The 23,729-nt window shown below is 44.9% G+C and overlaps 1 protein-coding gene across 1 annotated transcript; it reads left to right on the forward strand.

Moving 5' to 3' along the window:
* Positions 1 to 20,350: 20,350 nt before the first annotated feature.
* Positions 20,351 to 22,993, forward strand: LOC309563588 (vomeronasal type-2 receptor 26-like; the record flags this gene model as incomplete). Its single annotated transcript, XM_082268056.1, has 3 exons — positions 20,351 to 20,356; positions 21,530 to 21,653; positions 22,086 to 22,993. 3 exons carry the CDS (start codon positions 20,351 to 20,353, stop codon positions 22,991 to 22,993), a joined length of 1,038 nt encoding a protein of 345 aa, XP_082124182.1.
* Between the last annotated feature and the right edge of the window lie 736 nt (positions 22,994 to 23,729).

Consider the following 23,729-nt stretch of genomic DNA (forward strand, 5'->3'; position numbering starts at 1 on the left):
AACTCCCAATGACTCATCATGTGTGGAGGATCTCAATTCAGCAAGTAAATACACACACTCAATAAGATGTTTCCTAGAGTGATTTATGTATATAGTAACACTGTGATGATAGGCTGAAGAGACAGGTTGGGTAGAGATGGTAGAAGACAGACACTTGAAAGGAAATGTTCTTGAAAGTGAGATAGTAGCAGATGAGATGCAGATAGGTTTAGCAATCATGTATGGTAGCAGATGACAGAGTAGCAGGTGGACATACAAGAGAGATCAACCCAGTGCAAGAACAGGTGGTAGTAGGCTCAAGAGCTAGCAATCTTAGATAATGCAGATGTAGTAATAGTCCTTAGTATGCAGAGCTAGATAGTGTAAGCTTTAGTATGAAAGTTATAGAGGTTTCCCCTACGGGGTACTTATCACTAATAGCAATGTAGCAGAGGAGAGGTTCGGCAAGAGCGGAAGATCCGGTAGCGGGATACAGGGATCAGCGCAGCGTGGTTCCGACAGCGAGGTAAGCTTGCAAGCACGAGAGCTTCAAGACAGGTTAGCATCAAGGCACAAAGCAGTTTGAACGAACACATGTGAGTGAGAGCCGGCGATCTAAATAGCCATCAGTCCGGCGCTCAGTGATGACAGCATCAGTCTTAAAGGTGTATGCACACCTTACCAAAAGAGAATGGTGGGGCGCATACACTTATGAAAGAGTAATTAGGGTACCCAAAGGTACCAGAACTAGTGTTGAGCGAACACGGACTGTATTATTCGTGTTCGTACCGAATAATTGGATTTTTTGTACCCGAACACGGACACGGACACTTTACTGTATGTTCGGGTAAAAATCCGTGTTCGGTCGTTTTATTTCCGGGTTTTGCATGCTTTGGCGCTCTTTTCATGGCGGGCTTTCAACAGCCAATCAACAATCGTTTAACTGGTGTGCCTTAAGCCATCCCAGCCATGCCTGCAAATGTCTCAGTAGCTGTGATTGGCCGTCTGAAGCATGTGACCAAGTCTTTATAAGTTCGAGGCAGCCGCAGCGGCGTCATTATGCTGCTTAGATTCAGGGACAGAGCACACATCAACGTGCTGGCTGCTGATTAGGGAAAGATAGGCAGGAAAAAACCATTTGTGTCCGGATAGAATTGAGGGACAGGTCGGAGTGTTTAGGCAGGGCGAGTTGTAGGCATTTTAGGGATAGAGTCTGCTGAATTATATAGGGTCAGTGTCTTCTACAAACTACAATCGATATTGCTGTGTGGGGGGTGGGGTGAATCTGCACTCAATCCTGATCTACGATCTCTTCTCAATCCTGTTAGGGACAGAGTCTGCTGAATTTTAGGGAAACTGTGTTCTACAAACTACAATCGATATTGCTGTGTGGGGGGTGGGGTGAATCTGCACTCAATCCTGATCTACGATCTCTTCTCAATCCTGTTAGGGACAGAGTCTGCTGAATTTTAGGGAAACTGTGTTCTACAAACTACAATCGATATTGCTGTGTGGGGGGTGGGGTGAATCTGCACTCAATCCTGATCTACGATCTCTTCTCAATCCTGTTAGGGACAGAGTCTGCTGAATTTTAGGGAAACTGTGTTCTACAAACTACAATCGATATTGCTGTGTGGTGTGGGATTGGAGATAGGCAGGTGTCAGTGATCCACATCCATTTTTCTGTGTGTGAGCTGCAGTGAACACAATCTTTTTGGGCTGCAGTGAACACAATCTTTTTGGGCTGCAGTGAACACAATCTTTTTGGGCTGCAGTGAACACAATCTTTTTGGGCTGCAGTGAACACAATCTTTTTGGGCTGCAGTGAACACAATCTTTTTGGGGTGCAGTGAACAAAATCTTTTTGGGGTGCAGTGAACACAATCCTTTTTGGTGTGCAGTGAACACAATCTTTGTGGGGTGCAGTGAACAAAATCCTTTGTGGGGTGCAGTGAACACAATCTTTTTGGGGTGCAGTGAACAAAATCCTTTTTGGGGTGCAGTGAACAACATCCTTTTTGGGGTGCAGTGAACACAATCTTTTTGGGGTGCAGTGAACAAAATCCTTTGTGGGGTGCAGTGAACACAATCTTTTTGGGGTGCAGTGAACACAATCTTTTTGGGGTGGAGTGAACAACATCCTTTTTGGGGTGCAGTGAACAAAATCCTTTTTGGGGTGCAGTGAACAAAATCATTTTTGGGGTGCAGTGAACACAATCTTTTTGGGGTGCAGTGAACACAATCTTTGTGGGGTGCAGTGAACACAATCTTTTTGGGGTGGAGTGAACAACATCCTTTTTGGGGTGCAGTGAACAACATCCTTTTTGGGGTGCAGTGAACACAATCTTTTTGGGGTGCAGTGAACACAATCTTTGTGGGGTACAGTGAACAGAATCTTTGTGGGGTGCAGTGAACACAATCTTTGGGGGGTACAGTGAACACAATCTTTGTGAGGTGCAGTGAACACAATCTTTGTGGGGTGCAGTGAACACAATCATTGTGGGGTGCAGTGAACTCAATCTTTGTGGGGTACAGTGAACACAATCTCATACTGAAGGTTTGAGGGTGCTGCCTGTTCCATACTCCCCCTACTCCTCATCTAGCCTTTTAGGGGTACAAACAATAGTAATTGGGGCCTAGTGTGGTTGTGTACGTGTGATATACATACACTTTTTTGGGATCATATTTTCTATTCCGCTATTTAATCAAAAACCTTTGGGGATCAGTTAAATTGGGGGATAGTCTGTGTTGGTACGTGTGAGAGAGATCCACCTTTCCAAGTTGTTGGGGTTCATCTCATACTTCTGAAGGTTTGAGGGTGCTGCCTGTTCCATACTCCCCCTACTCCTAGCCTTTTAGGGGTACAAACAATAGTAATTGGGGCCTAGTGTGGTTGTGTACGTGTGATATACATACACTTTTTTGGGATCATATTTTCTATTCCGCTATTTAATCAAAAACCTTTGGGGATCAGTTAAATTGGGGGATAGTCTGTGTTGGTACGTGTGAGAGAGATCCACCTTTCCAAGTTGTTGAGGTTCATCTCATACTTCTGAAGGTTTGAGGGTGCTGCCTGTTCCATACTCCCCCTACTCCTAGCCTTTTAGGGGTACAAACAATAGTAATTGGGGCCTAGTGTGGTTGTGTACGTGTGATATACATACACTTTTTTGGGATCATATTTTCTATTCCGCTATTTAATCAAAAACCTCTGGGGATCAGTTAAATTGGGGGATAGTCTGTGTTGGTACGTGTGAGAGAGATCCACCTTTCCAAGTTGTTGGGGTTCATCTCATACTTCTGAAGGTTTGAGGGTGCTGCCTGTTCCATACTCCCCCTACTCCTAGCCTTTTAGGGGTACAAACAATAGTAATTGGGGCCTAGTGTGGTTGTGTACGTGTGATATACATACACTTTTTTGGGATCATATTTTCTATTCCGCTATTTAATCAAAAACCTTTGGGGATCAGTTAAATTGGGGGATAGTCTGTGTTGGTACGTGTGAGAGAGATCCACCTTTCCAAGTTGTTGGGGTTCATCTCATACTTCTGAAGGTTTGAGGGTGCTGCCTGTTCCATACTCCCCCTACTCCTAGCCTTTTAGGGGTACAAACAATAGTAATTGGGGCCTAGTGTGGTTGTGTACGTGTGATATACATACACTTTTTTTGGATCATATTTTCTATTCCGCTATTTAATCAAAAACCTTTGGGGATCAGTTAAATTGGGGGATAGTCTGTGTTGGTACGTGTGAGAGAGATCCACCTTTCCAAGTTGTTGGGGTTCATCTCATACTTCTGAAGGTTTGAGGGTGCTGCCTGTTCCATACTCCCCCTACTCCTAGCCTTTTAGGGGTACAAACAATAGTAATTGGGGCCTAGTGTGGTTGTGTACGTGTGATATACATACACTTTTTTGGGATCATATTTTCTATTCCGCTATTTAATCAAAAACCTTTGGGGATCAGTTAAATTGGGGGATAGTCTGTGTTGGTACGTGTGAGAGAGATCCACCTTTCCAAGTTGTTGGGGTTCATCTCATACTTCTGAAGGTTTGAGGGTGCTGCCTGTTCCATACCCCCCCTACTCCTCATCTAGCCTTTTAGGGGTACAAACAATAGTAATTGGGGCCTAGTGTGGTTGTGTACGTGTGATATACATACACTTTTTTTGGATCATATTTTCTATTCCGCTATTTAATCAAAAACCTTTGGGGATCAGTTAAATTGGGGGATAGTCTGTGTCGGTACGTGTGAGAGAGATCCACCTTTCCAAGTTGTTGGGGTTCATCTCATACTTCTGAAGGTTTGAGGGTGCTGCCTGTTCCATACTCCCCCTACTCCTCATCTAGCCTTTTAGGGGTACAAACAATAGTAATTGGGGCCTAGTGTGGTTGTGTACGTGTGATATACATACACTTTTTTTGGATCATATTTTCTATTCCGCTATTTAATCAAAAACCTTTGGGGATCAGTTAAATTGGGGGATAGTCTGTGTTGGTACGTGTGAGAGAGATCCACCTTTCCAAGTTGTTGGGGTTCATCTCATACTTCTGAAGGTTTGAGGGTGCTGCCTGTTCCATACTCCCCCTACTCCTCATCTAGCCTTTTAGGGGTACAAACAATAGTAATTGGGGCCCAGTGTGGTTGTGTACGTGTGATATACATACACTTTTTTGGGATCATATTTTCTATTCCGCTATTTAATCAAAAACCTTTGGGGATCAGTTAAATTGGGGGATAGTCTGTGTCGGTACGTGTGAGAGAGATCCACCTTTCCAAGTTGTTGGGGTTCATCTCATACTTCTGAAGGTTTGAGGGTGCTGCCTGTTCCATACCCCCCCTACTCCTCATCTAGCCTTTTAGGGGTACAAACAATAGTAATTGGGGCCCAGTGTGGTTGTGTACGTGCGAGATACATACACTTTTTTTGATCATATTTCCTACTCCGCTATTCAATAAAAACCTTTGAGGATCAATTGAATTGCGGGATAGTCTGTGTCGGTACGTGTGAGAGAGATCCACCTTTCCAAGTTGTTGGGGTTCATCTCATACTTCTGAAGGTTTGAGGGTGCTGCCTGTTCCATACTCCCCCTACTCCTCATCTAGCCTTTTAGGGGTACAAACAATAGTAATTGGGGCCCAGTGTGGTTGTGTACGTGTGATATACATACACTTTTTTTGGATCATATTTTCTATTCCGCTATTTAATTTAACTGGGCCTCCATGCGAGACCTGTGTGCCTTGTTGCGCTGTTTTGAGTACTCCACCAACATGGCCAGTGGCAATGACGCCGTTCTCAGCTTAACTATCCCACTTCCATGCCTCCTTGAAAAAACAATTCGGGCGATGATGGAAGAGGATGTGGCACAGGATGAGGAGGAGGAGGAGGATGAAGAGGTAACATTTCCAAGGCTTTCAGGGCAGTCATTCGCAAGGGGCTCCGAGGGTGGGTTCCTGCACACGCAAACGCCAGGGACGCAATTGTCCAGCAGGGGCACAGTTCTGGAGGATGAGGAGGATGAGGAGGAGGAGGAGCTGGAGGAGGAGATGGAACCATGTTCACAGCAGGGTGGCACCCAGGCCAGCTCATGGCCATCACTGGTGCGTGGCTGGGGGGATACAGAGGACACGGACGATACACCTCCCACAGAGGACAGCCTTTCGTTGCCTCTGGGCAGCCTGGCACACATGAGCGATTACATGCTGCAGTGTCTCCACAACGACCGCCGAGTTGCCCACATTCTAACTTGTGCTGATTACTGGGTGGCCACGCTGCTGGATCCCCGTTACAAGGACAACGTACCGTCCTTAATTCACTCACTGGAGCGCGATCGCAAGATGCGCGAGTACAAGCGCACGCTGGTAGACGCCATGCTGCTGGCATTCCCATCTGACAGCGGGGCCAAAGTGGAAGCACAAGGCAGAGGAGGAGGAGGAGGAGGTCGCCAACGCAACCAGGGCACCGCCAGCACCTCAGAAGGCAGGGTTAGCATGGCCGAAATGTGGAAAAGCTTTGTCAGCACGCCACAACAAACAGCAGCACCAGCAGCTCAGATGGAACGTCTTAGCAGGAGGCAGCATTTTACCAACATGGTGGAGCAGTATGTGTGCACACGCCTACATGTAGTGAATGACGGGTCTGCCCCCTTCAACTTCTGGGTCTCCAAATTGGGCACATGGCTTGAGCTTGCCCTTTACGCCTTGGAGGTGCTGGCGTGCCCTGCAGCCAGTGTATTATCTGAACGGGTATTTAGCACGGCTGGGGGCGTTATAACAGACAAGCGCAGCCGCCTGTCCAGAGACAATGTGGACAAGCTCACGTTCATTAAAATGAACCAGGCATGGATCCCACGGGACTTTTCCGTACCTTATGCAGAATAGCAATGGATACCGACCTTACCCACCCATTGTTCCATTTTTGCTCTTTCTCACTCTTTTGGGGTGTACCCTCATTTAAAATTTTTGAAAAGAAGCAGTGTTGGCTACCTCGTCCTCCTCCTCAGGGCCAGATTAATGTAGGGGCTATTGGAGCTGCAGCTCCAGGCCCCTACCTTTTATATAGGCCCCGGGTTGGCCATATTCACTGTTACCGCTCTTCTGTCACTTGTAAACACAGAAGTCTGGCTTCTATGCTCGCTTCCCCAGGCAGCACCCTCAGAACCTCCCCACACAGCGTGAAGGCCGGACAAGGAGGGACAGTTGGCGATGCATGGATGTGTTTATGGGCTTCAGAGACAGCATCCCATGTTGAATTAGGCATGCATGGCTGCACCCTTCCTCCTCTGGGTGCATGGCAAGGCACGGCCCTTAAGGCCCTTCAAAATCCTCAGCACCAAGCCCATGATGCTGTTAATCCGGCCCTGGTCCTCCTCCACCGCCGCTTCCACCTACACCGCCCATAGGTGTGCGCAGCCTATTGCATTAAGGTGTGCACCCCAAAGTTGAAATACACATGCATGTGTTTGCCAGCAGGGAGAGTAATGTATCGGGGCCATGTACCTGTAGGCAAGGAGAAATAGAGCAGAGCAGGTCCCAGGGAGATCTTTCCCATCTCCTCACTGGCAATGCTATGTGCCCTAGGTGATTAGGGTGTGCCCAGGCACACCCAGCACACCCTGTGCGCACGCCTATGTCACCGCTAGGCTTGTGACGGTATCAGATTTTCATGCTGCGATTAATTGATTAAGGTTTTGCCACGGTATACGGTATTATCACGGTATTCTATTATTAAATTTAAATTATTAAATTTCCACCTCACTTCAATTTCATTGCTGAATTTAGGGGCTTTGGTTCACTTATGCACATTATTATATAGTCAGTCAGTACAGACTCTGTGAACCAGGCCTAAAATAGGTCATCAAGCAGTGTCTGGCCTAACTGGTGATAACTGGTTCTGGCGCTCGGCTCCGATCCGATGGCCTGGTCATTAAGAGGGCAAATCCTTGTGGTCAAGAAGTGGTTAAACCTGAAGGAGGTGTTGTTTATAAATTACTTTACTATTGCTTTAGGCCTGGTTCACATGTATGCGGGTTGGTGGTTCACATTTGCACAGGCATAGCAGCCCATTGATTTGAATGGGCTGCTATGCCCTCATTTTCCGCAGAAAAAAGGTGCATGCAGCATTTTTTTAAAATTCAGTGGCCTTGAAATCCATCCTGCTTTTGCACCATGCGACTAACCTGCAGTTCCTGCTCTGGCAAGCTTTCTGCATTTTTTGTATACGTGGGCACGGCATTTAAAAATAAACAGTTTGCGTGTGCAGCAACGGCAGGTAAGTCGCATGGTGCAAAAGAAGGATGGATTTCATGGCCACTGCATTTTTTTAAATTCTGCATGCACCTTTTTTCAGCTGAAAACGCAGGCATAGCAGCTCAAGCCCATTCACATCAATGGGCTGCTATGCCTGTGCAAATGTGGGCCCCCAACCCGCATACATGTGAACCAGGCCTAAAGCAATAGTAAAGTCATTAATTGGTTAAACCTGCAGGAGGACCGGTGTTTTTATCTATTAATGACTTTACTATTGCTTTAGGCCTGGTTCACATGTATGCGGGTTGGGGGCCCACATTTGCACAGGCATAGCAGCCCATTGATGTGAATGGGCTTGAGCTGCTATGCCTGCGTTTTCAGCTGAAAAAAGGTGCATGCAGAATTTAAAAAAATGCAGTGGCCATGAAATCCATCCTTCTTTTGCACCATGCGACTTACCTGCCGTTGCTGCACACGCAAACTGTTTATTTTTAAATGCCGTGCCCACGTATACAAAAAATGCAGAAAGCTTGCCAGAGCAGGAACTGCAGGTTAGTCGCATGGTGCAAAAGCAGGATGGATTTCAAGGCCACTGAATTTAAAAAAAATGCTGCATGCACCTTTTTTCTGCGGAAAATGAGGGCATAGCAGCCCGTTCAAATCAATGGGCTGCTATGCCTGTGCAAATGTGGGCCGCCAACCCGCATACATGTGAACCGCCAACCCGCATACATGTGAACCACCAACCCGCATACATGTGAACCAGGCCTAAAGCAATAGTAAAGTCATTAATAGATAAAAACACCGGTCCTCCTGCAGGTTTAACCACTTCTGGATCGCAAGGATTTGCCCCTTTAAAGACCAGGCCATCGGATCAGAGCGCCAGGACCAGTCATCACCAGGTAGGCCAGACACTGCTTGATGGCTATATAATAATGTAATGTGGGCTGCTAGGCGTGTGTGTGTATATATATATTTATTAGAGCTGCACGATTCTGGCCAAAATGAGAATCACGATTTTTTAGCTTGGAATAAAGATCACGATTCTCTCACGATTCTCTGTGTAACAAAAAAAAAAAAAATTGGGATAACTTTACTGTTACGTTTTTTTTTTTTTTTTTATTCATTAAAGTCTAATCATTGCGTTTGAAAGACTGCTGCGCAAATACAGTGTGACATAAAATATTACAACAATCGCCATTTTATTCTGTAGGGTCTCTGCTAAAAAAATATATAAAATGTTTGGGGGTTCTAAGTACTTTTCTAGCAAAAAAAAAACTGATTTTAACTTGCAAACAGCAAGTGTCAGAAAAAGATCCAGTCTTTAAGAGGTTAAACTTCCTTTCTCCCTGGCAGAGGGAAGGAAAAGATACAAATGTAATCATTTTTGTTTATAGTTAGGAGACTTAATGCTGAAAGGTGTTAGCTGAGTGAGTGAATGAGTCATCCAGCTCACTGAAATGTATCAATTCACAAGTCAGGCAGACTTGACAGAGAAACTCGGTATTTTAAAAATGCCACAATAACAATACCGTGGCTATGCAATACCGCGATATATCGAATTACCGAAAACCGGCATATGTCTAGTCACCGCCACATCCACCACCACCTCAACCTCCCTCCTACTCCATATGGGCCTCGTCCTTCAGAGATGAAGAAGAACATTGTTTTATTTTTCTGTTTTTTTTTGTTGTTTTAAGTTATTTCCCTATCCACATTTGTTTGCAGAGCACTTGCCATGCTCTTAATTACGTTTTGCTGCCATTTGCAGCACTCTAGCCCTTTCCTTTGGTGTTTTAGAGCCATTTTAGTGCCTTAAAGTTCGGGTCCCCATTGACTTCAATGGGGTTCGGTGTCCGGGAAAAGTTCGGTAAAAGTCCGGGACACGGACCCGGACTTTTTTTTAAAGTTCGGCCGAACCCGTCGAACACGGACATCTAGGTGTTCGCTCAACCCTAACCAGAACATTACAACCAGATACCCAAGTAGGCGTATAACTGGATCCGATTTTGACGACAAACAGTTTAAAGCGTATAATACACCTTTATCATCTGTCGAACATAGAATTCTTTTTTCTTTTCCTGAATTGTGATCCCCATAACTCAATGGCCACCACAATTGGGAACAATTCTAACAGCACTATGTTTTTTAACAGACCTCTAACTTTCCAACTAAATGGGCATTTAGCAGCGCACCAGTGGGTTCTCCATATTACTCCAAAATCACGAGAGCCCGCAGCATCAGAGTATAATTTAAAATCGTTATCTATAACAAACTCCTCCTGCCATGCAGACCTTCCATTAAACTCTGCAAGGAATTTGTACCATACCAATAAGTCTTCCTTTAAATCCAGAGTCACTCTGGTGTGAGCATAAGGGTTCTTATATCTGGCGATAGCCAAATACATCCTTCGTGAAAAGATTCTGCCCATAGGGAGCACCCTAGTGGCAAAAGCTAAGGAACCTAATAACTGCTGCATCATCTTAACGGACACTTTCTTTAGGCGTGCCACCCTCAAAACGAGACAGCATATATTCTATATTTTCTCTTGCGGAAGTCTAAACTCCATTGCCACTGAGTCTATAGTTATTCCCAGAAACTCAATGCAATTTGATGGGAACACTGTTTTATCCGCTGCCAATGGGATGCCGAATCTTCCACATATTTCAAAAAACGTTATAAGTAAATTCTCACAGTCCTTAGTGCCCGCTTTACCCAGGAATAAATAGTCATCCAGGTAGTGTAATAGATTAGCAGACTTTGCCTCTTTAGCAACCACCCATTCCAAGAATAATGCAAAGCTCTCAAAATAAAAGTAGGAGATGGAACATCCCATCGGCAGACATTTCTATTTACCAACAAATTGGAAACCAAATTGGAAACCAAGTGAATTAAAACTCGCCGGGTGGATAGGAAGCAGCCTAAAAGCTGATTTTATATCAGCCTTCGCTAATAGCGCTGATCTTCCTATTCTTTGCAACTTGACAATAGCTTCTTCAAAGGATGCATAGGATACCGAACCTAACTCCTCACTACACTGATCATTTAATGAGCTCTTATGCGGGTAGGATAGGTGATGAATAAGTCGAAAACTGTCCTGCTCTTTCTTTGGGATAATCCCCAATGGAGATAAATGAAAATTTGAAAATGGGGGAGAATCAAAAGGACCTTCAATTCTGCCTTCTTGCCATTCCTTAAATAACTTCTCCCTAACCATATCTGAAAGATCATTTACGGATTTCAAATTATGTACAAATTTACAACCTACACCTTCAAAAACAGGCAGCTTAAAACCTTCTGTAAAACCTTTTCTAATTAGCTGCGCCATCACTTGGTCTGGGTATAGTCGCAGCCACGGCTCCATATTTTCCACTATCATTGGTGTATTGGCTTTTAAGAAAATTATCTTTACTCACCTGCTAAGTAGTTCTCTTGAAGAACTTGCTTATAGGGTGAGGTCCAGAACAAAAAGCACACTCATGCCGAAAATGGCATGAATTGAGCCACTTGCATCGTTGAATGAGAAACAAATCCCTTTCTTATAATTCCCTACCTGACTATTCGCTACTGTGCTATTCAAATGCGGGGGAGGGGGTCTCTGGGGAACAAAAAAAAAAAAGATTCAACCATAGTCCTACGTCCTTGCTTCCCCATTTAATACTTGGATTAATTGCCATCCTTTGTCTGAAGGCTTCATCATAAAAGTACCATGATAGACCACCAAAATTTTTGTACGCCTCCAATATAAGATCAATGTGTTGAAATAATCCCGTACTATTTTCAGGAAATTTTTCACAAAGAATACTTGAGAAAATAACAAAGGCTTGCAGCCAATTGTTAAATGATCTTGCCACTGGTCTTTTTTTATCTTCTTCATTCCTATCCTTTTCATACTTATAATAAAAATCCTTCTGATTGGGAAGCAAGGAGAGGATTTCAATAAATTCCATACGCCATATTTTCTCTTTCACACTAACATTAACATGAAAGCCCAGCGGTGAAAGAATACAAGGCATACATTCCTTATTAATATCAACCATTGTACCCTTAACTAGAACTTCTTTGCTTTTGATATTCCCTGTAGAGTCAGCTGTTATTCCTGCCTCTCTATCTACCAGCTCTGTCCCAGCATCACCCCTCCCCACTGATGTTACATCATCACTGCATTGCCTGTTTAAATTTCCTGCAGGAGCTGCGGACAAGCTATTCACCAGCTGTAGTAATGTTGCTGACAAGGAAGATATCATACTCAGCTGTCTATACTCACCTGCTTTATCACTATCTCTCTCATTCCTTACACTTATTCTCTCAGTTTCTTCTTCCCTCTGTCCTCTGCTATTGCTATGGCTTGGTATTCCGCCCACAGCCTCTTGATGGACAGGGGGCATTCCTAGGGGCCCCGCCTCCTGGTGGGACTTGGCATCTCTTCTCTCAGCCCCTGACTTGCTGTTTTTTTTTCTTCCTCTGCTCCTGGCTGCCGTTGCAGTACTTCTTACCACCGATCTGTCCGTTGGAGCTGGCGGGCTATATGGCTTCTTCGGCATGTTCCTCCTTCTTCCTGACCTGATAACTTCAGCGTCTCTTCCACTAGCCGCCCTCCGGCGCTGTTCTGTCACTCCAGGCCGCTCTTCTTCCATTATGGAACTTGCTCCACTGCTCGGGCCATCTCCATCTTCTTCAACTAAGCGCGGCTCCATGTCAATTTCTTTGCTTCCTCCCGCCACACCGACTTGAGCCGTCGGTAATTCCAGACATTTTCTTAGCCAGGCTTCTCCACCTTCGGTCTCAGCTCTTTCTATTAGCTGACGCAGCAAAGTCTTCATAATTTCTTCTTAGCGCTCCGCTGAGCCGACAAGTGAGCTCCGCTGTCTGGGTCTTCCCGCGAGGACTGGCCCAATTTCCAGTCAGGACTAGGAATGATCGAATGGTTCTGGTCGACCATCGGTTCGGCCCGAACATTGAGTGTTCGAGGTTCGGCCGAATTTAGAACTTTTTGCCCAAAAAGTTCGGAATTCGGCAACCAGAACCGACCAAAATGCAATGGGACAGGAAATGGGCTTTAAAACCCTGTGATTGGACCAGAACCATTACCAAAAGCCAATTGAGGGGGCAGGAGAATGCTAGGAATGTGATTGGAGTGACTAGGGGGTCCATAGTCCAATCATTAGTGAATACGCCCCCCAGTATATAAGATAGCCCCTGCCAAATTCCTAGCATTGTAATACAGGACATGGAAGAGAGTGGAAGCAGTTCTGTTAATTTTACTTTAAAAGTGTCATTTAGCATTTATTAGTGTGAGGAAAGGGATATCTAGTGTAGTTAGAGTGCTCCTTTACACTTTAGTTAGCTTCAAAAATTTAGTTTCTGTAGGGAAAGTGTTAAGTGTCAGGGTGACCGTAATGTAGTGTAGGGTGAACTGACAGTGACTGCTATGGCAGGTTCACCAAACCCTTCCATATCAGGGTGACCGCTATAGAGAAAAGCTAGTTTCTCTCAAGTCACTTTCGCTGCAGTAATATGGCTTCGCCGCCGCCAGCATTCTTTTTGGCTGCAGGCGTTGCTAGTGATTTTTTGAGCACATGTTTGGAGTCAGACATGACATCTGAACATGTGTATAGGGGGTATATATACACACCCATGTCTGTATATATACACCTAGACATATATAGGTGTGAAAGGAGCAGAAAAAACTACTTGCGCTAATGAAATAATTAACACCAATATAGTTACGCTCCTATCACACCTATATATATCTAGGTGTGTATATACATATAAGTATGTGTGTATATACACCACTATACACAAGTTCAGATGTTTTGCCTGCCTCAAAAGAACGAAAACAAATGCCAAAAAAAACGCTAGCGTAAAAAAAAAAAACGCCCAGGTGTGTTGTTGCAGGCATTTTTTGGGGTTTTTGGAGGCAGGCAAAACAGCTGAACTTGTGTATACGGGTATATATACCACTATAAACAAGTTCAGATGTTTTACCTGCCTCTAAAGAACCCAAACAAATGCCCAAAAAAACGCCTGCTACTAAACTGGCAAGGTGTGAAAAGCGAGAAGCAAACAACCTGTTCTATAATTGCAGTAATACAAATGATCTTTTTTATGGTTCTGGACATGCTACAGAGCTGAAACTTCACAGGTACACCTTTTAGACCCCCCAGACACAAAATCACACAATAAAAAGTTCTTAAAAATTGTCATTTTTGATAGAGAGCCAATTATTGAAAAAAAAAATTAAAAAAAAAAATTCTTTGGATTTAGTATCTGGGGGGTCTAAAAAGTGTACCTGTGAAGTTTCAGCTCTGTTGGATGTACAGAACCATAAAAAAAAAGATTGTTTGTATTTTGTCACTTAGAACACAGGTTGTTGGCTTCTCACTTTTCACACATTGCCGGTTTAGTAGCAAGCGTTTTTTTTTGGACATTTTTTGGGTTCTTTGGAGTCAGGAAAAACATCTGAACTTGTGTATAGTGGTATATATACACACATACTTATATGTATATTACACTTAGACATATATAGGTGTTATAGGAGCGTAACTATATTAGTGTAAATGATTTCATTAGCGCAAGCATATATTTCTGCTACTATCACACCTATATATGTCTAGGTGTGTATATACATATAAGTATGTGTGTATATATACCCGTATACAGAAGATCAGATGTTTTGCCTGCCTCCAAAGAACCCAAAAAATGCCCAAAAAAATGCCTGCTATTAAACCAGCAATGTGTGAAAAGCGAGAAGCCAACAACCTGTGTTCTAAGTGACAAAATACAAACAATCTTTTTTGTTATGGTTCTGGACATGCTACAGAGCTGAAACTTCACAGGTACATGTTTTAGACCCCCCAGATACTAAATCAAAAAATCTCTCTCTTTTTTTTTTTTTTTTCAATAATTGGCTCTCTATCAAAAATGACAATTTTTAAGAACTTTTTTTTTTCATTTCAAATCTTTTTTATTGAAAATTTTTCAAACAACAGGGTTTAACAATAAGCAGGTATGTATAATAATAATAATAATACGTGTAACAACTTTTGTGAGACAGCAAGCAGGTAATAATCGTAAAGCAGGATCCCTTAAATTGAAAAGCTTACATCAGCCATAACAGGTATCAAATGAGGGGTTGGAGCAAGACTACTTCACTCTATGCCATTGGAAATCACATAACAGTGGGAGTGCGCCATCTAGCGGCCGTCAATCAAATTACACATAAATATTCAGATTATACCAGTGGTCCCAGTTGGACCATAAGTCCTTTTCCTTACGGTAAGACTCACAATTGGGGGTTACAAGCAACTCGTACGTGTGGTGCAGTTGGGTGGTGTGGACGATGTCCTGGAGGGAAGGGGGTTGGCTATTCTTCCATTTTCTAGTAATACTCAGTCTAGTTGCAAATAGGACGTTCAGTACTAGTTTACGGAGCGGTCTTGGGATAGTCTCTATGGTCAAGTTCAAAAGTCCCAGTTCCGGTGTCGGGTTCAGGGGTAGCTGAGTAATAGAGGTTAGCAGCTGGAAAACTTCAGACCAGAGGGCGCGGATTGGTGGGCAGTCCCACAACAGATGTTTTATCGTGCCTATTTTGCCGCAGGAACGCCAGCATGTCGGAGGAGTGTCGTCATGGAACTTCGCTATTATGTCAGGTGTGAGGTACCATCTAAGTGGAATTTTAAGGTGCATTTCTCTAATGGAGGCACTCAAGGAGGCTTTACTACTCAGGGAAAGGGCCTTGGACCACTGTTGAGGGGAGAAGGACTCCCCCAAATCTCGTTCCCATTTGAGCAGGGGAGGAGACTTGGAGAAAACGCCTTTTTCGCTTAAAATAGGATAGATAGTGGAGATACCCTTCGCCCTCTGAGAGGAAGACGTGAGGAATTCCCAAATTCTCTTCGGGATGTTGGCCCTGAATTGGGGATTGCGCTGCAGGCAGGATTTGATTTGGACATGTCTATACCATTCGGTCTTGGGGATATGGAACTCCGAAGACAGTTGTGGGAAAGATTTAAGGATACCACCAGTATATAGGGCGTCAATAGTGGTGATTCCATGGTCTGTCCATTGACCCAGATTCATGTCTGGGACTATCTGGAGGAGGCTAAGTATAGGTAGAGAAATAGTCGTGAGCGGGGTGAATTTCCATCGCGAGTGTGTCAGTCGCAGCCATGCCGCGATCGAAGCTCTGACGGTCGGAGGCAAGTACGCCGGGACCTTGTCCCTAGTCTGCCTACTACAGAGCCATGAGACGAGGTCTCCGCGAGGAGCTAGATGTTGTTCCAGTTTCCCCCAGACAGTGTCTGGGGAGCTCTGGAACCACGTGCGAAGCTGCGAAAGGACGGTTGCCAGGTAGTACTCTTCCAGGTTGGGCACAGAGGCTCCCCCTGCTTCTCTAGACTTCATTAATAACCCCCTCGCACAACGGGCACGTTTCCCCTGCCATAAGTGGCGGGACACCATCGACTGCAAAGCTAGTAGGAACGATCTGGGGATGGGGATGGGAATTGACCTGAAAAGGTACAGCAGTTTGGGTAGTGTACACATCTTAAAGGCGGCTAGTCGCCCCGACCATGTCAACTCAAATTTCGCTAGATTCTGAAGTTCTTTCGATAGCTGGAGTTTGAAGGGAAGGAAATTTGCCTGGAATAGGAGGTTGGTGGATCTGGTGAGGGTTATGCCTAGGTAAGTAACTCCGTCGTCCGCCCATTTGTATGGAAACGATCTAGTGAGAAGGTTTCTAGTTACTCCATCTATACCAATGTCTAGCATAGTCGATTTAGCCTCGTTCACTTTGTACAACGAGACTTCCCCGAATTCTGCCAGAATAGATTTGATTCGTGGAAGGGATGATGTTGGGTTCGATACCATCAGGATAACATCATCAGCAAACAAGCTGATGCGGTGCTCCTGAGGTCCCACATGAATCCCGGTGATGCAGGGGTCTGTACGCATTTTTTGGGCCAGGGGCTCAATGGCTAAATTAAAAACCAGGGGCGATAGGGGGCACCCTTGCCGTGTGCCGTTTGTGATATGGAAAGGTGAGGAGAGGGATGTGTCGACCAGGACTCGAGCCGTCGGATGGGAGTATAGCGCCAGGATAGCAGCATGCATTCTGCCATCTATACCAAATCTGCGGAGAACCTCCTGGAGATATCCCCAGTGGACTCTATCGAATGCCTTCTCTGCATCCAACGATAGGAGCAGAGAAGGCATTCTATTGGAGTGTGCAGCGTGGATAACATCTATAAGTCTTCTGGTCGCGTCAGCAGATTGTCTACCTAACGTGAAACCCGATTGGTCTTCGTGTATTAGGCTTGGCATCAGTGGCATCAGTCTGTTAGCGACTACCTTGGCATAAATTTTAATATCAGAATTGAGCAAGGAGATGGGACGAAAATTTTGTGGGGTTGACGGGTCTTTGCCTGGTTTGGGTAGGGTCACTATGGTAGCTTCAAGCATCTCCGTTGGGAAAGCTGAGGTATCTGCGGCAGCATTGAACACCGCACACAGATGGGGCGCCAGTATGTCTGTCATGTTCTTGTAGTAGTCGTTTACTAGACCATCCGGGCCAGGGGATTTCCCAGTCGGTAAGGACCCTATGGCTGCCTGAACTTCTTCCACTGTGAAGGGGGCGTTAAGTTGTGTGGTTTGTGCGGGCGAAAGAGAAGGTAGTGAAATACTATCTAGAAACCGCTTTATATGGTCGGAGGTGGGGGGAGAGGGAACAGAGTCCTTCAAGTTGTAGAGGGATTCATAGTAGCTGCTGAACGCGTTAGCTATGTCCCTAGGGTCGTGCAGTCGTTCGTTCGTATGGGGGTGGACGATGGATTTGATTTTAGTTTTAGTACGTTGTCCCTTAAGCTTGGCAGCCAAAAGCTTGCCAGCTTTGTTGCTGGTGGCGTAGTACGTCGCCTTGGCTCTTTGGAGGTTACGTTCGTAAGTGTCTAGGAGATGAGTGCGGAGTTCTCGTCTGAGCGTCAAGAGTCTGGATTTTAAGTCAGTGGAAGGTTTGGTCTGGTTCTGGGTTTCCAGAGCGGCAATATCTTTCGTGAGTTTATCTACCAATTGGGAGCGTCTCCTATTTGTCCTACGCTGCAATTGAATGAGTACCCCTCTACTGAATGCCTTGTGGGCGTTCCAAAGAGTCGCGGACTCAGATACCGACCCCTGATTGGTCTCAAAAAATTCGATTAGGGAGGTTTTCAGAAAATCGACATTGTCCGGGCTTTTGAGTAGAGCAGCATTAGCTCTCCAGGGTTTTGTCGCTTTGGGTTTTTGCGACAGTGAGAGTTCAACACTCACTGGGGCGTGATCGGACCATGTGATCGGGGTTATCTCTGAGTCCACTGCCCTTTGGAGCAAAGTCAAATCAGACAAGATAACATCAATACGCGAATACGTGTTGTGCACCACAGAGTGGTGGGAGAATTCCCTATCGGAGGGATGATGGCACCTCCAGATGTCATATAGGTCATGCTTGTGGATGAAATTTTGCAAAGACGGAAGGCATCTGGTGGTGGCAGCTGAAGTGTCCACAGATCTGTCTGGGGGGAGGTTGAAGTCGCCACACAGCACCAAGGGGCCTTTTTGGACCGAACGGATTTTAGTCATAGTTCTATTCAGGAACCGGAGTTGGTGAACGTTGGGAGCATATATAGAGACCAAAGTTACTGTAAATCCATCAATGGAGCAGACTATGATCAAGTATCTGCCGTTGGCGTCTGCGACTGAGGTGATTAATTCAAAATCCAAGTCCTTGTGTATGGCCAGTAATACACCCTTCCGTTTCTTAGAGCAAGAGGCTGTGAAAACCGTGGGGTATTCTCTATGGGAACAGAGGGGAGCATGTTGGTCTAAGAAGTGAGTCTCTTGTACACTAACAATGGCAGCTCTGTTCTTAATGGCCGTGCGCCACAAAGAAGTGCGCTTAGCTGGGTGATTGAGGCCGTTGGCATTGACAGATAGAATTTTAACCGTCATGTGTGCGTGGAGGTGAGTGCGAGGGATCAGTACTCACGGAGCCATCGATAGACATAGTGTAGGTAGATGGATGAGTGGAGAGTCGGGAGTTGACAGTGTAGTCTCCTGTAGTCATGTAGAGGAATCTTGCAGAAATGCGAATCTTGAGGGGTATCCCGGTGATTCCGGGGACAAACACATCTTCTCGAGGCAGATCAGAGTCTGTTACACCTGCAGAAGAGGGAGAAAAGGAACAACACAAGACCAGACAATACAGACATAGAACACAAAAGCAGAAGGAAACCATAGGCTGGGATAGCCGTTTCCAGTCGGGGGTGAGAACAGTTCAACAGCCAAACGGGCTAAACGCCTCTAGACGACAAGCTTGGAGTGGAACAGGATTCCAGAAAAAAGTCCGGAGAGAAAAAAAACAAAAAAAACAGGATTGCGAGCCCAGTCAATCAAGTGTCCCTCGAGGTGCGTTGCGGCATGGATTGCCATTGTGGGGGAACTCTGCTCGGGGATTTTTTTGCTCCCGGGGGGGGTACAGGGTCGGGGATGATGCCCCATGAGTGAAGCAGGGATATGCCCCTATCTAGCGTGGTGATCATGTATGATTCTCCATTCCTCTCCACCGAGATCTTGGAGGGGTGTTTCCACTTGTACGGCAGGTTGTGGTTTCGCAGAGCCTTGGTGATAGTAGAAAGTTGTCTACGTGTGTCCAGAGTATGCTTAGACAGGTCTGCAAAAATTTGTATAGCGGAGTAGGGATCAGGTAGATTGCCCAAGGACCTAGCCTTGTTCAGGATAGCTTCTTTGGTCTGGTAGAAGTGCACACGGAGCAACGTGTCGCGTGGCACATGTTGCGGGAGAAAAGGGGGTTTAGGAACCCTGTGTATACGGTCAATCGTCAGCTCCAGGGGAGTCGCTCCAGGTAAAATCGCTAAAAACGCATCAGTGGCAAATTTGTGTAGCTCAGCAGGAGGCACAGTCTCAGGAATGCCACGGATCTTAAGATTGTTCCTTCTGGAGCGGTCCTCCAGATCTGCGATTTTAGCTTTTAGCCATTGTCGCTCATCCAAATTTTCTTCATGCGCTTCCACCAAATCATTTACTGTAGTCACAATCTCAGATACAGAGGATTCCACAGTGTGAACCCTTTCCCCTAATGAGAGAACAGCAGAAAACTTAGTAGCAAGGGAGACTATATCTGCCTGGAGGGAGGTGTGGAGGGCATACATCATGTCCTTTAATGCCGTGTCCATGATAGGTTGACCAGCTGTGGGGAAGGCAGCGAAGGGAGAGGACCCCAGGGAGATGGGCAGTAGTGGGTTACTCGAGCTCCCAGGCTGTGAGGCCTTGTCTGCGGGATCCAGCCGTATTTTAGATTTGGCCGGGCTTGTACATGCAGGGCTGGACGGTGCAGAAGCGAAAGGAGAAAGGGTACCTGGTTGCTGGGTGCCAGAAGGGGCTGTATCTTCTGGCAGGTCGGTGTAATGTACCCTTTGCTTCCCCGAGGCGGCAAGGCCCGGAGAGCCGGCACCATCTTGTCGACCGCCTCGGGCCGGCATCGGGAAGAACGCCGTCAGTTTCTTCGGTCCCTTTACATCCTTCCTCTTGCGGGACATCGCGGAGTGTAGCCACAAGCAGCCGGAGTCAGATGGAGGTGAAATCCTGTTCACGTCGCTGGGGATGGCGCTGGATGTAGTCGTCGGCCGGCGGAGCTAGAGCTCAAGCGTCCATCACCATCCCGCGCTGGCCACGCCCCCCTTTAAGAACTTTTTTTTGTGTGATTAATAGTCCCTGGGGTATGACCCAGAACCCTAGGCACTTTTTAGGGGCATTTATTGGGTTTTAGGGCTTCAAAATTGTGTTTTTTGATTACCAAAGTTCGGGTCCCATTGATTTCAATGGGGTTCTGAAATCCGGGCCGAACTTTCGGGAAGTTCAGATGTTCTGGCCGAACCGAACTTTTGAAAAGTTTGATCATCCCTAGTCAGGACCCCTTATTTATCATCTTCCCAAAGGGTTCTAGCAGTTTCCAGCATCTTCTCTTCACCTGCACCTATCAGGTGTCAAGCCCCCCAAAGACCACGCCCTTATCTGCCGGGGGAACTTGAAACCACCTAATAGCTGCGGTGGTACCATGAGGTAAAGGGGGGCCTTGAAACTGCTAACCCCCTTTCCCCACATTACTGGAGGCCAAGCTGTATGATCCTGTAATACTGAAGGTTCCTTTTGTTTCTTTGACAATGTTTAATACATTAATGTGGATGCACAGTTTGCAGCATTTATTATAGCAAGGTTTTATTCCCTTTTTTGAGTTCCTGTCCTCAGAATGAAGCTTCCTGCTGATTAATTTTTGTCTGAGGTTGGGTGGTTGCCGGTCAGCACTGGGGAATGTTGGAATTTTCCTTTCGGGGTTCTGTCCTCTGTTATGATGGTTTCATCGAATTCATTATCTCTCTTATCCCTTCTAGTGCTGGATTGTATGAGGTTACTAGAGGTACATGGCAATTTCTTTTCTTCTCTTTGTATTGTAGGATATTTTCTCTTTGGATTTTTAAGGCAGCGTTTATACTTGTACTGATAGTTTTGTTTCTGTAACCTTTCTAATGAAATATTCTGCTAGTACTCCTAGATGTCTATGTCTGTCTTCTGGCTCAGATCATATTCTGTGGTATACAGACTAATGAAAGGCCACCTTCTGGAATGGTTCATGTGTTTCTACCAAGGTATGCATGTTACATCACTGTACACACCAGGAGCTTGGCTTTCTTCCACTATTATATCTGTACTTTTTCTATTGAATAGCTCATATTTTTCCATATTATCTTAGGTCCCAAGGGGTCGATGCTCCCAGGAATGTCTTCCAGGGTTTAGAAAATCCATAAGAGAAGGATATCACCCATGTTGTTATAATTGTGCTCCATGTTCAGAAGGAGAAATATCAAACCAATCCGGTAAGCTTTATATTTCTTTAAATAGAAACTCTTATATTGGATTAGAAAATAAAAATGTTTAAAGTCCTTTAAAGTGATTCTGTAACCACTTTACACTTTGCTGGCTGAACATCTCCCTACATTGTATGAAATTAAGGGAAAAAAAAAAAGAAATTAATGATTACTGATGGTGCATTCTTGATATTTTTTGGGGAAAGATTGTTGCACTTTTCTGCTACCTCTGACCCTTCTGGGAGAGTTGGAGGCTTTCTCAAGCAAGTAAAAGGAAATATATTCCTCCTACTGTCTGCCTGAGAAAGCCTCCAACAGTTTTGCACTTATCAAAAAGTACTAGTCTGGAAAATGATTACACGGAAGAGGCCAAAACTGTCAAATAGTTGCATTTTCCGTATACCATGCTTAATGCTATATTCACTTATTTTTACTCTACAGACAGTGAACTCTGCAAGAAGTGTCCTGAAAATGAATGGCCTAACAAAGCTAAAAATATTTGTATTGACAAGGTCAATGAGTATTTATCATACGAGGAGGATATTCTAGTTTTATTTTTTTCTATAACTTCAGTCATATTTGCTACAACATCTCTCTTTATACTTGGACTATTTTTTTGGTTTCGGAGCACTCCCATAGTCAGAGCCAATAACCGGAACCTCAGCTTCATTCTGCTCTTCTCCCTCATACTGAGTTTCCTGTCTGTATTCATGTTCCTTGGCCGTCCTGTGGATATTACCTGTATGCTGCAACAAGTCACCTTTGGAGTTCCCTTCACCATCTCAGCATCTTCTATCCTAGCCAAAACCATCATGGTCTATATTGCTTTTAAAGCCACCAGACCTGGAAGCTCTTGTAGAAAATGGGTGGGAGTCAAACTTCCCAATACAGTCATGTTATTCTGCTCATCCATTCAGGTTATGAATTGTATTCTCTGGTTGTCCATCTCTCCATCATTTCAGGAGTATGACATGGACTCCTATCCTGGGAAGATCCTCATTCGGTGTAATGAAGGGTCAGTTAGCGGGTTCTACTCTATGCTGGGTTATATTGGGTTTCTGGCAGCGGTGAGTTTTGTTCTGGCTTTCATGGTGAGGACATTACCGGACAGTTTTAATGAGGCCAAGTACATCACCTTCAGCATGCTGGTGTTCTGCAGTGTCTGGATTGCCATGATCCCGGCCTATCTGAGCACCAGAGGGAAATACATGGTGGCTGTGGAGATATTCGCCATATTGACCTCCAGTGCTGGAATATTATTGTGTATGTTTTCTCCAAAACTCTACATTTTACTTTTCAAACCTGAACTGAATACAAAGAAAACAATGCTGGGGAAAAGAATGCTGTGAATATAACATATTGATAGAATGTATAATGCGGTAGACCAAATTAAACAAATTCAGCCATATTGTTAAATCATCATCATCGTCACGAATGACATTATCATCATCATTATGATTTTTTGTGTATAATCACTACCTTCTGTCTGTCGTACATAAGTGGATGGAAGGTGGATGTTACAAGGTGGGAAACAATTTTACAGCTTTATTTTTTCTTGCTCTTACATACCCCCTAGCATATACAAGCAAAGTACTGTGACTGCACTGTCCATTGGAAAAGGCCAATCTATGCTATGACAAATCAAAGCATCGCACCGCACAATGTAACCAACACCTGCACTTAGCAGCTTGCGACCACTTTACTCTCACATAGTGATGAGCCGAACACCCCCCTGTTCGGTTCGCACCAGAACATCTCGAACATACGAATACGAACATGAAAAATCACAAGTTCATATTTCAAAGGCTTAAATGAAAGTGATTATTGATCACCCACTGGCCAAGGTATTCAAACCCACAACCTCATATTTGCAAGCCTGGTATTCTACCACCAAGCCATAGTCAAGTTTGCTGATTAAATTAACACTATCCCTGCCTAACTAACTTCTATCTCACCCTACACACAATACACTAGGAGATTAATCAGCATGTTAATCAGCAAGCTTGGTGGTAGAATACAGGGCTTGCAAGTGAGAGGATCCCTTGGCCAGTTGGTGAATAATATTAATAATTGATTTTAATTAAA

The sequence above is a fragment of the Pelophylax lessonae genome, assembly GCF_965119305.1.
Source record: "Pelophylax lessonae genome assembly, chromosome: 1".
Classification (NCBI taxonomy): domain Eukaryota; kingdom Metazoa; phylum Chordata; class Amphibia; order Anura; family Ranidae; genus Pelophylax; species Pelophylax lessonae.